Source organism: Sciurus carolinensis, chromosome 12, assembly GCF_902686445.1.
Source record: "Sciurus carolinensis chromosome 12, mSciCar1.2, whole genome shotgun sequence".
In the NCBI taxonomy this organism is placed as follows: Eukaryota; Metazoa; Chordata; class Mammalia; order Rodentia; family Sciuridae; genus Sciurus; species Sciurus carolinensis.
In genome coordinates, this window is record NC_062224.1 from 45,375,408 (window position 1) to 45,388,491 (window position 13,084).

Here is a 13,084-nt window from a genome sequence, read left to right on the forward strand (position 1 = left end):
GAGTAATTAAGGAATCAACCAGTGAGTCACCACGTTTTCTCTTTTCATTATTCAGAAACAAAAAGAATTGAATAGTTTTGTTTATTAGTATTATCAGTAGGGTGGAAAACTTAACTCTCTAACAACACTAAAAGTTCTTTCTAAGCTTCAGCATGTGAATGCTAGTAACTTCCTAATCTCTTAACTAGTGGGTAGTAGATAACCTTACAGTATACTTTCTGATTCTAGAACTGATTCAAAAGTGTCTGCTGCCAATACTTTCTTTATGTTAGAAGACACTAATGTATTGCATAAACCAGTGACATTTTTCAGAAAAAAGAAGAGAAGAAAATAAATGATGGACCTACCTAGATAAATAGAAACAAATTATTCTACTGATCAGAACAGATACTTTTCCCCTTGGTTTAGTATGGTATTAAGCTTACTCTTTTGTCAGTCAGAAATAAACCTTTTATTTCTATGTAAGGGAAGTAATGATGATTCCCTTGCTACAATTAGATCATTCTTTAAAACCTTTATTTTCTCTAAAATATAGTGTTTTCACTGGTTTCTCTTCCCCCACACCTCTTGCAGGTGATAAAGAGAATAGCTAGTTATATTTTGAGAAACATTAATTTTAGTGGTCTGATAAGCTGACTTAGGACTGTTTAGATGTGCAGGAGAAAAGTAGGTAAGATTAATAGAATGGGCTGAAATCTTGCCCTTCTGTGGATCAGAGCCTGTGTTTGCAAGAGACACCCTGCTGTTACAGGAAGCAGTGAAATAAATAGATAGCTCCAGGAAAGCAGGGGCTGTAGCAGTGAGGTAACATGTCCTGCATTTAGCAGAATCTAAAGCTTTTTGTAGTTACTCCCTTCTTGTCCTATTTTTTATTTGACTATTTATAGCCTTGATTTGCTGCTAACTTTCAGTGTTCAAGAACGAGAGCAAAAGTCATGAGAGAAATTGTGCTTAAATGCAATAATAAAATTAGGAAAAATTTTATTCAAACTGTTTACTAGAAAGATCTGAAAGTTTTCACCATTACAAGGCATTTTAAACTTCAGTTGATTGGCAGTCTGAGTAAGTTGCTTACCCGGGAGTTTCCAGTGTTAAAATCTTTGGGTCTTTCCATTTGGACTAATCAGTCTCCTTAGAAGTCTCTAGCTCTTTTGCCTAGAAGATAAGCACTGCCAGAGTCTTGGTGTCTGCATTCAGTTTGCAGCTGGTCCCTTGGTGTTCCCTCTCTCTGGTACATAAGTTCCACTTACATCTGTTGTCTCTCAACTGAGAATGTTACTTTTCCCCCTTGATAGAGGGAATAGAGAGAATAAACTTCTATACCTCTGCTGGGGTAGGGAGTGCGCAGCTAGTTGCTGGGCATGGTAAAGGGGATTCTGGTAATTTGAATCTTACTGATTGTAGTGCCACTGCTTTCACCTACCTGTTTTCTAGATGTCTAATATTGTCAGTCCTAAGCTGTTTGCAGATTCTGCTTTGTAAACTTATTAGGTTGCCTCTACCCCATTTTCCTCTGCCTGCCAGTTTAGATTTTGTTTTCTTCTGCTTGGAGAGTTAGGCTTTTTGTTCATCTGCTGACCATTAGCTCTTTTTGTGTCCTCCAGTCCATGTGGGTTTGTGTCTTTTTAAGTAATATGTCACTGCTGTTGTTCACTTTTATCTTAACTCAGAAGCTTTTTATTGTAGTAGTTACCCTAAACAGTGGTTCTTATCTGCGGGTGATTTTGCCTTCCAGGGACATTTGGCAGTGGTTGGAGACTGTTTGATTCTCATGGTGAGGGGAGTTCATCTATGGTGTAGAGAGGCCAGAGGCTCTGCTGAATTTCCAGTAGTAAATGATGGCTTTCCACAACACAGGGCTTACGTGGTCCTGAGTGTCAGCAGTGTGCAGAGAAACTCTGCCCTAGATATTTTAACATGTGTCCATATCAAATCCTAACATTTTTCAATTTCCTCTCACCCCTTAAACCCATGCAGAAATTGTATGTGCTGTTATGGTATATTTTATTTCTATTTTTAGCCCCCTTATTGTCATACATGATGACTCTTGATGTTACTTTTCAATTTTACCACTTTATTTTCTTCTCTTTTCTTACTTTTTCCTATCTTTTGTACATGCTTATAAATCTCCCATGAACATCTGCTAGTGCTGAAGTCTTTGTTTTTTCCTCTGGAAATTTGTTTTGCCTTTTTGAAGACTCTTTTCTGTGGATATATAGTTCCACATTGAGTTCTTGTTTTTTCCCAGTTCATTGGAAGATTTTGTTCTCCTCAGTTCCTGCAAATGTTGAGGTATATAGCCTCAGACACATTTGTTTCTTATTCTAGAACTTTTGATAGGTGAATGTTTAATTGTCCTTGTTCTGTTTGTCTCAGCTTCATTCTCAGTATTCCCAGATCTACTCCTGTTCACTAATTTTTTAAATCTGTCTCTTTGATGTTAAACTAGTACTTAAATTTTGTAGAAGTATCATTTTTTATTTCTTTGGAGGCGTTTCCCCATCTTTTTTTACATTGAAAAGTTTAGACCTACAAAAAAGTTTAAAGAATAGTACAGTGAGCATCAGTATACCATATGTTCATCTAGCTTTACCAATTGTTAATATTTGGTCACATTCACTCTCTCTCCCTCCATTTCCCCAACACACATATACACATGTGCGTAATTTTCTTCTGAACCCTTTGAAGCTGACAGTGTTTTTTATTCTCTGAGAACAAGAGTGTTTTCCAGCAAAAACTACATTTATCACACCAAATAATTTAATATTGGCATACTATTTAATGCACAGATTTTAGTCAGTGTTTTTCATTTGTCAATTATTAGCCTATAAAGTTTGTTCCTTGTAGTAAAGGATCATATATTGCATTTATTTTTCATATCTCTCTTTAGTCTTATTTATATTTTGTTTTTGATAATTCTAGTATATAAAGTTTTTGAAAGCCTAATTGTTCCATTCTTTTTTTTTTTTTTTTTTTTTGCTGACTCTCGTAGTGACAGTCTTTTAATATGTGTATGTGTCTTTTAGTGTGAGATTATAGTTCTTGGAAATTCATAAGTAGGAAGTCTTTAATGAATTTAAAGTTCCTTCAGAGAGGATTTGCTTTTGTTTCTGCCAGGTACACAGGGAATCCTAGTATCCCATGAATATCTGAAACTAAATCTTGAGCTATAGTTTTTACAGACCATTTGGGTGGTGGTAATTTGGATTGTATTAAGACTGGTTTGTATTTAGGCACTCCCCTTCTCTCCCAGTTATTGGAGAAGATTCCTGCAATTTCTCTAGTTTAGAATAAAGGGACAGGATTTGTTTCTGGCTCACTCATAAACTGTGGGTAGAATTCTTTGCAGAGGGTGGACCCAGCTCTGAATTGTGGGGTATCCTTTTAGCTTCCCAACTTTGGTAGTTCTGAGTCTGGTTCCCCAATACTTCTTCATTGCCTTAAGAACTAATAATTCTAGTTTGGGGTCTACAAATGCTTTCAAGAAAGCCAAGGTTTTTATTCTACTTAACACTCTGGATTCTTGCTTCTACTTAGTTTTTGACATCTGAATCAGTCTGCCTGCCTGCCTTCTTTTCTTCTCTTCTTCCTTTCTTTCTTCGTTTCCCTTCTTCCCTCCTTCTCTTCCTCCCAGGAATTGGACCTGGGGGTGCTTAACCACTGAGTGACATCCCTAATCCTTTTTATTTATTTATTTATTTTTTTGAGACAAGGTCTCACTAAGTTGCTGAGGCTGGTCTTGAACTTGAGATCCTTCTGCCTCAGCATCCCAGGTCACTGGGATCACAGGCATGTGCCACCATGCCTGACTGTTTCTTAACTTTGTGCTCATTGGTGATTGATTGATTGGTTGGTTGGTTGATAGATACTGGGGATTTTTCAGAGGCGCTTTACCACTGAGCTATATCTGCAGTCCTTCTTATTTTTTATTTTTGAGACAGGATCTTACTAGGCTGCTTAAGTTGTGGTCTGTGGCTGATCTCAAACTCGGAATCCTCCAGTCTCAACCTCCCAAATTGTTGAGGTTGCAGGCATGCATCACCATGCCTATCCAGCTCATTAATGATTAAAAAAATTTTAAGAAAATCGATGTCACATTTTCAACTGTTTTCATACAGATAATCAGTTGGGATACATCCCCACTATTTTTCTCTATGAAATGCACGTGATAGCCCTCTCATCTTTCTCAAAGGCACATTTGCTGCAAAGTATATCCCACAGTTATTGTGCCACTTACCCGCCTGAATGGTAAACTGTCACTAAGCAGCTGTTTTCTAGATAGATATCAAGATGTTTAAGGTTCTCCTGGTTCTACAGTGTAATAAAACATACCAAGATATTAGAGGTTACTTTTTATGACAGAAGGTAATATCTGACTTTATAAAAATTGAAAATTATGATGCGTATACTTTGTCAACTAAAATATTATGTTCATGCAAAAGCTGATTTTGTGATTTTGATTGTCTGTTAATTTTACCAATTTAGAGGACCCATTTTTCAGTTTCTAAAACTTTTTTTGTGTGTGTGTGGTGGTTCTGGGATTCGAACCCAGGGCCTCCTGCATATCAGGCAAACACTTTACCACTGAGCTACATCCTCAGCCTCATCTAAAAGATTTTTTATAGTATGTTACATTTTAAGTTGTCTCACATGAAAAACAAATTCCTGATTTCTGAATTAGGTTTTCCATTTTTGAAAGTGTGTTACTATTGCAAAACACAGCCCACTTCATGTAGTACTTCTGCAAAATTCTCCATGTCAGTTTTTGGGAACGTACTGACGTTAGGGCTGTATATATCTTCACAACATTGAGAATCTGTCCAGCGTAGTTTTTCAGTCCAAGTTATGGTGGTAGAAGTATAGCTCAAGTAAGGTTTAATTGTAGAAAGTATTTTAGCTAGAGTTGATAGGAAGGGTTATTACACTAATGAATAGTTGTTGAATAAAGAAAGTTTAAGTGGTACTTCTTGTTTTTTAAGAAACATCAAAACGGTTGTGTTTCTTCAGCCTTTTAACTTCTCTGCTGTGTCCAGAGTTTATCATGCATGCTTGTATTACTTCTATACTGAATTTCTGATCTTTCTGCATTGTATCTGAATTTTCTGAATGTTATTACTTCTTATTTTGGAGTTTAGTTTCCAGTAGTCTTTTATAAGCATCTGGTTGAGTGAATTAAGATAACTTGCTAGTAAATTAGAACATAAAATCCAGTGTCACAAAGCTAATGCCTTTTTCTATCTTCCTCTCCCCTATACTTAAAAAAAAAAAAAAGACCAAAGGTATATTTGCCAGGCATTTGATACTAGTACTCATGACATACAGATGAGTGAGAATATTTAAGAAACTCAGTCTAATGAATTCCCCTCATCTCTGCCTTCATTTTCATATAAATGCATATACACATTCATACCCCTATCAGTTTTTAACCTGAGATTTCAGTTTGAAAGCAGCATTAAATAAAAGGTTAGCATTTTATCACTCCTTAGTCTGAAAACGTGGTTTTCAGTTTTATTAATTGTAAATTCTTCTAGGGTTGCATTAATGTGATAAAATAACTAACCATTATTAATTTTACCTCACCACTTGCAATGTACTGTTTAAAAACTTAAGTTTGTTTTGAAAATTAAATATTCATATACATTCAAGATATTTTGGTACTTATAACCAAGTAAATTCGCTCTCCTTGATTTTCAGTTGCTGAATATTTATATTCAAAAAAGAAAAATCCTTATTTTTCTGACTATTTATAGCTTCTTTCATCAGAAGAAAACTACCACAGCATTTGTTACAGCCAGTCAGATAGTCAGTGTGGTTCTCCTCCAAGGGGTTGGTCAGAAGAGTTGGATGAACGTGGGCATACCTTATATACCAGTGACTATACTAATGAAAAGGTACTTTCTTTTTTTCTCATCTAGTATTTCTAGGCAGAAATCTCTTATGAATAGTTGTGTACTGAAATTTTAGTAATATTAAAAAAAAAACTCATGTTTTATTTGTGTTTATAACTCAGTTGAGACCAACTTTTTAAGGACAGACCAGTTGTCATTTGCTTAGATTTCCTCAATAAGCATATTTCTTTAGGAATACTCTTTTTAAAATTGCTTTCTCAACCTACCATTTTTATACATTGTCTCACTGCTTATACTCCTTTACCCATTACAACCAAATTTGTATAAAACAAAATCCATGAATCTAGTATTTTATGATTAATTGATTTGGCAGTGAATATTGGAGTTTTGTGTGTATATTAAATCTGGTATCATTTAAGAAGGTAACTGGTTGATGGTGCTAGTTTATAGTGAATAAACTCTTGGGAATAAACAGAGTAGGATTTTGTCCTTCTTCTCTGCCTCAGTTATTTGACACCAGAACATTTGGAAGTGGCAGTTTTATTTATACCATAATGTAGATCATATGTTTGTATTAGTAGCCGTTAGTGTCTTTCCACCCTCTTATTCCCTGTTTGTTGCATGAAGTTCTCCTGTTACTGATATTTAAATTGTATTGAGTAAAATGCGTAGGCTAAGGGAAGCAATACTTAAGGGTTTGTGTGAAGCGAGGTTTACATTGTTAAGTTTTATACTTGAACTCTGAAAAACAATTTCTTTTGCTGTCTCAAACCTGTTTTCAGGATGGGAGTTTATCTATTTTCCAGTATATATGTACATCTATATGTTTTTATGTCATATGTTTCTTGTGATGTTGTTAAGTGTTGCTTGAATCACTAGCCTGACATTTGAAGAAAGAGGAAATTCCCATTAAAACTGAGCACTATTCATTTTTACCAAACTTAAAGTGCAAGTCTATTAGTGTATGTTTGTTAACCTTTTTACAGTGTTCTTGAGCAAGTAGAATAAAATTCATAAAAAATAATGTCTAATATCTTTAGTAGTAGCAGCTTATACTCACTTTTATCTAAATATTTAAAAACCTGTTATGTTTTTATAGTGGCTCAAGCATGTTGACGATCAAGGTAGACAATACTACTACAGTGCGGATGGATCTCGGTCAGAATGGGAATTGCCAAAGGTAATAACTTTAACAGTAAACTCTGTTTCAGGTAGTAGATGAAGTGATATCTTAAGACAGTTTCAACAGACTTGTTTTTAAATTATTTAACCTTTTAAAATGTAGAAAGGCTAGGTTTTTCAGAATTCATTGAGAATCCCGTACCTCACTAAATTTTCCTAAGATGTACAGTCAACTTAGAAACACTATTACTGCAACATTATTACTAATACTATAGTACTGACTATTCCTATTCAAAAGTTCTTTTTGTTTAGCTTGAAATTGGTCTTTCATTATTCCTGAAAATAAGAATTCTCTTAAGTACCATTAGTGCCATGTTATATCTAGTTGGCTTGAGTTGTCAAGAAACTAGTTTGGGGTCAGTTGAGTCAGTCATGTGAGAGGTAGCATGTGGTAATAAGATCTTCTAGGGCGTTGACTGGATTCTCTTTTTAAGAGAGGAAGGAGCTGAGGTATCAGGATCTCAAAGGATAGTTCTGTAGCAACAAGGACTCGTTATCTTATGATCGATGTGTAGTTCTCAGTTTTAAGATATTATTTCATCTTCTGCCATCATTTGCACTTAGGATAGAGTGTTAAAATGTCTTGGCAAATTTATAAACTTATAATTAAATCAAATGTTGAGAGGAGGTATGAGGAAATAGAAAAATAAAGTAGAAACCCTACTTAGTGCAGTTTTGACTATATAATAAAGACAGTTGCAGGTTAAATTCTGTACTTGAAATTTATACGTATTAAAGCCTAAGGTAATTTCTGTCAGCTATACTTATAATGCCCAATGCATATACGAGAAATTTAATTTAACTCTTTTCTGAATGCATCTTTGGTGATCAGTACTATTTTGTCTTTAAAGAAGTTTGTTACAAATTTGGAAAGAGGAATGATGTTCATATAACAAGTAATTAAATGTGTGTGTGTGTGTGTGTGTACCAATACATAACTGGTTTAGTATCAGGGATAGGGAACCATAATACTGCTAGACAAGAACGAAGGATCTGGAAGGAGAAAGAAAAGGGTGAATGAAGAGAAGAGAGAGAAAAAACAAAATTATCTCCCACCAAAAATGAAGTCTGTGGTTTAAAATTTTAAATAAAATGTGTGAAGATATGTAATGCCACAGTCATAAGAAATCAAGAATGAGAACATTGTACTCCAAATAAAAGTAATCTTCTTAATAACTTAAAGAGTTATTTGTACTATGATGATCAGAGTTAAAGACTTTCATTTTCAAAGATGCAAAAATTATGATAAACAAATATGAATTTGGTAAGAAATAAATTAGCAGTCTTCAAGATGAAAAAGATGGTCATTGAAATAAAAATGTAGTAGATAGCATAAGCTCTAGTCAGAGGGACAGGAAAATAACAAAAATGAAAAGATTATTAAGAGAACTGAAGTATGGGTTGAAATTTTCCTATAGTTGTCTACTAGGAATTCTAAAAGAAGAGAGTGGAAGAAATGATAAAGAGAAAATATTTGAAAATATTCCTGGGCATTTTCTAAAATTGAAAGAAGGCATGAGTCTTTAACTAAAAAATCTGCCATAAATACTATTCAGGATATATAAATAAATTCTCCTTTTTGTAATCCTGCTCCCTCTCTGGGACATGTGGGGTGCTGCCTTTGCTGTCGTTCACTTAGTGCATGGCGAGGATAATTCACAGTGCTGCTTGCATTCAGTTGGGAGTTTCAGCAGGGCTCCTCCTCACAGTACCCACATAGCGTTAGAAAGATACTGTATGATTAGTGCCTGTTAGGGGTGACTGATGGGGTTACATCTTCCATCCTGCACAATGCATGATACAGAAGGATATTCTTTCTTTTGTGCCGTTGACCAGGAATAGAGCAGAATGAAGGTAACCATAAAACTACTAGTCAAGAAGGAAGTATTGATTATAGGAAGTTCTGCAAATGGAAGGAAAATGTTAACTGAAAAAAACTTGGAAAGTCCAGAATGAATGGAAGAGTGACTATCAGAGGAGACTGTTATCCTGGGTTTTTAAAATTATGTTTGACATTTGAAATAAAAAATATAACATTTCTAAAGTAGGACTCATGTAGAGACGATATTTAAGACAACTATGTCATAAAGAGGGAAGAGTAAAGGAATGTCATCATTATTAGTAAGATTTCTGTATTCTACTTAAAATAGTAAAACAGTGATAGTATTAGACTGTGATAATTTAAAGTATGTGTATTATAATCCCTACAGCAAGTACTAAATAAATGTAATAAGAGAGACTTAAGAATCTAGATATATTAAAATATTATAGTAATTGCATTAAATATAAATCATAAATCTGTTAGTTTTTCAGAATGGTAGAAAATCGACTTCAGTATATGCTTCTACCAAAAAGTCACTTCAAATATGAGACAGCATACTAAAGGTTCTCTCCCAAATCTACAAAGGCTCATGCTTCATAGTGAGATTACAGAAGCTTTCCCCAGGGAGATAGGAACTTAGGATTTTTTTAACCACTGCTTCTATTCAACCATTAAATGAAGAAATAATAGAATTGAAAAGAGATAAAACTGTACTTCTGATTATTAAAAAGCTCAAAAGAATGTAAACTTAAAACTGATAAAGTTTCTGCAAAGATGCTAAATATAAAACCAACATAAAAATTACACATTTATCCCATAAAAAAATCATCTTGTAAACGTGATAGGAATAAAGATCCTACTTAACATTTTTAGCTGCAGCAGTAAGTGTCATAACTAAGAATATTCCTATTAAAGTTCTGTGAAACATTAAAACTCTTGATTTAGGAGGCTTTATTTTTTAAAAAATATCCAAATTCATCTACACGTTCATTGCATTCTCATTTGATATCTCTTCCCTCACTACTTTTTGGAACTGATTCTGTAATTTATACTAGTAAACAAAGATCTGTGAAGAGCTAAAATATTCCTGATAGAGAATTGGAAGTTGAGCCAGGGGGGTTTTGTTCCTGCTAGTGATTTAGTTGGGGTAGTAAGGGCACATGTGTAGATAGAGAAATAGATCCGTGAAACAGAATAGAAAACTTAAATGTTCCATTACAAGTTAATGGGGAAGGCACTGACCATCCAGTAACTGTTGCTAAGATTATTGGTTATTCACATGAAAAAAATGAAATAAAAGTAGGTTTTGATCTTACTTCATATGAAGTTCAATGTAAGTTTAATAATAGAAGGATATACCAGAGAATATCTTTGACTTCACAGAAAGGATTTCTTAAACTGGACCCAGAAGCTATTTTATAAAAGGAAACATTGCCAGATGTTACCATAGTAAAATTAAACACAAAAGCTAAAATTCTACACATATAAGATACCATAAACAAAGGGGGAAATGAGTTACAGACCAGGAAAAGATATATTTAGTTTACATACCCTGGAAAAGTTTAGAATCCAGAATAGTTCTCTGTATATAACAGTAAGTGAAAGACAAAGTTGAAAATAGGCAAAATGTATAAGTAAGCATGACGCAGAAGAGGAACTATTCAATAAATATCTGAAAAGTTGTTCAGTTTCCACAAGTAATCAGAAAAATGTTAATATGAGATAATATTTCAACATTGAGATAAATTTTAAAGAATATCTGTGTATGTATACATACATGTGCATGTGTGTGTGTGTACATGAACACTGAACTTATGTGGTATATCTTGGGAGGCAGGGGAAAAAATGGAACATGGATGTTGTGGTCAGAGGGCATTTAATTTGTCTGTAATATTTTCTTTGTTTGTGGGAGTAGTGGGGTACCAGGGATTGAATGCAGGAATACTTGATCACTGAGCCATATCCCCAGCACTATTTTGTATTTTACTTAGAGACAGAGTCTCACTGAATTGCTTAGCACCTTGCTTTTGCTGAGGCTGGCTTTGAACTTGCAATCCTCCTGCCTCAGTCTCCCAAGCTGCTGGAATTATAGGTGTGTGCCACCATGCCTGGCAACATTTTATTTCTTTTGGGGAAAAAAAAAAAATCTGAAGCAAATGTCTTAATATTCCAAATCTCAATGGTGGGTTCTTGTTGTAGTCTCTCTTTTTGCACATATGTTCAAAATAATTCAGAACAAAATCTCAGTTAAAATTCTTTAAAAAAAAAAAAATGGATGTTCCTAAGGGAAACAGTTTTTAAAAAGTAGGTCTTTGTGTCTGTTTTAACTGTGGGGATCTTCTTGGTTTTCTTCTAAAATTATGTGCTCCTTACTACTATCTTCTTCGTTATTTTACATATAACATTAATTTCATTTATGCCTTATTTCAAGCTTTTATGAATATGTTGTTGCTTGTGAATCTGTGAACACATTTAAAATTGTGATAATTATCCATTTAATTTTACATTATTTTTGTTGTCACATAGAAAGAACTTCTAAATTGTAGTAATTACATGCTTAAAAGCTAGGATAGCTTCCATTAAAGTTTATATACAGACTTACACAAAACTACACATTTTAATTATCATTAGTGATGATTGTACTTCAGGGAAGATATAGCACTATACAGTAATTGGGTCTTTTTGTACCTAGAGATGTCAGGCACAGAATTGGGGGTGGGGGCTTTAAACATCATCATTGTTTGGTCTAGAAATTATCCTTTGTGAACCTATGTGATAGTCTTAAGTTTGCTGTTTCACAGTGAATTAAAAACACATCTATACACAGTTGACGGGCTATGGCAAATTTTAACGTGGAGAAGGAAGTAACAGCTTTGGGAGACATTTGGGGAGGCCTGGGTGGGACTCAGTTTAGAGTATAAAGAAGTGATATATTGTCGAGTGGAAGATATTGGAAGATTTTTAGAATAGGAAAGCATCCCTAAAATATAATTTTATTGAAATTATAATCAGGGTCATTAAAAGCTAAGATTTGCTGGACTGTTTTAGGGGTGAGAGGAGTGGATGTCAGGTATCCTTAAGTTTGAGGAGAAGAATTTATCTGTTAAAAGTAGATTATTTGGTCATTTTCATTATAATTTATTGAAATTGCCTGCATAAGACAGCAAAACTCTTCAGACCCTGTGTTTCTAGATGTTTTTTTTTCTTGGTGATCTACCTGGAATATCAATTCTTGCATGATTTAATATCTTACTGGTCACGTGTTTTTTAATTTTATATGCTTTCTTTTGACAATGATTACCTATCTTTGTAGGCGAGCAGTATGTTCAGAATTGACTTTTAGAATTAGTATCATCACTTTCGAAAAACAAATGTATTCTGGCTTTTAAATGAAAACAAAGACAAAACCTAAAACCCCAACTCCCTCTTTTTTGTCTTTTTTTTTTTCCTCAAAGTACAGTCTCAGGCCTTATTGTATATGTCATTTTTTACTAACAGATATTAATTTTACAAATTAACAGGAATTTTTGTGACATTTCCATGCACGTTTATATCGTGTTGATGATGTCCATCCTGCTCTTCTACACTCTCTTGTCCCCCAGTCCTAAAGTCCCTAATGGTTCCCTTTCTACTTCAGGTGTTTTTGTTTGTTTCCACATATGAGAGAAAATATATGGTACTTGTCTTTCTGTGTCTGACTTGGTTTGTTTAGCAGGATGACCTCTAGTGCCATCCATTGCCCTGCACAGTCAGGATTTCATTTTTCTTTATGGCTGAACTTTCCACATTGTGTGTATATACCATATTTCTTTTATCTATTCATCTATTGATGGACAACTAGGCTGATTCCATATCTTGCCTATTATAAAGAATGCTATATTAAAAATGGGTATGCAGGTGTCTCTTTTGTATGCTGACATTATTTCCTTTGGATGAATACCCAGGAGACATATAACTGGATCATGGAGTAGTTCTCTTTTTAGTTTTCTGAGGAAACTCCCACCAATAGTGTGTAAGATTTGCTTTTTCTCCATACTCTTGACAACATTGTATTTCTGTTTTTTAAATAATAGCCATTGTAACAGGTGAGGTGGAATTTCAGTATGGGTTTGATTTGTATTTCCTTTATAACTAAAAATGTTGAGCATATCCCCGTGTATTAATTGGCCATTTGTACTGCTCTTTAGAAGTGTCTATTCAGATTATTTGCCCATTGTTTCTGTAGCCATAC

General features: G+C 34.1%; 1 protein-coding gene and 1 non-coding gene across 2 annotated transcripts in view; one reads left to right on the forward strand and one right to left on the reverse strand.

Moving 5' to 3' along the window:
- The window catches only part of Arhgap12 (Rho GTPase activating protein 12), a 118,436-nt gene that overhangs the window by 67,334 nt on the left and 38,018 nt on the right, over positions 1-13,084 (forward strand). The window contains 2 exon segments of the mRNA XM_047520630.1: positions 5,751-5,891; positions 6,949-7,029. Coding sequence (XP_047376586.1) covers positions 5,751-5,891; positions 6,949-7,029 — 222 coding nt within the window.
- Trnai-gau (transfer RNA isoleucine (anticodon GAU)) lies at positions 4,528-4,597 on the reverse strand. Its single transcript has one exon. It is a non-coding gene; the product is annotated as a tRNA-Ile (tRNA).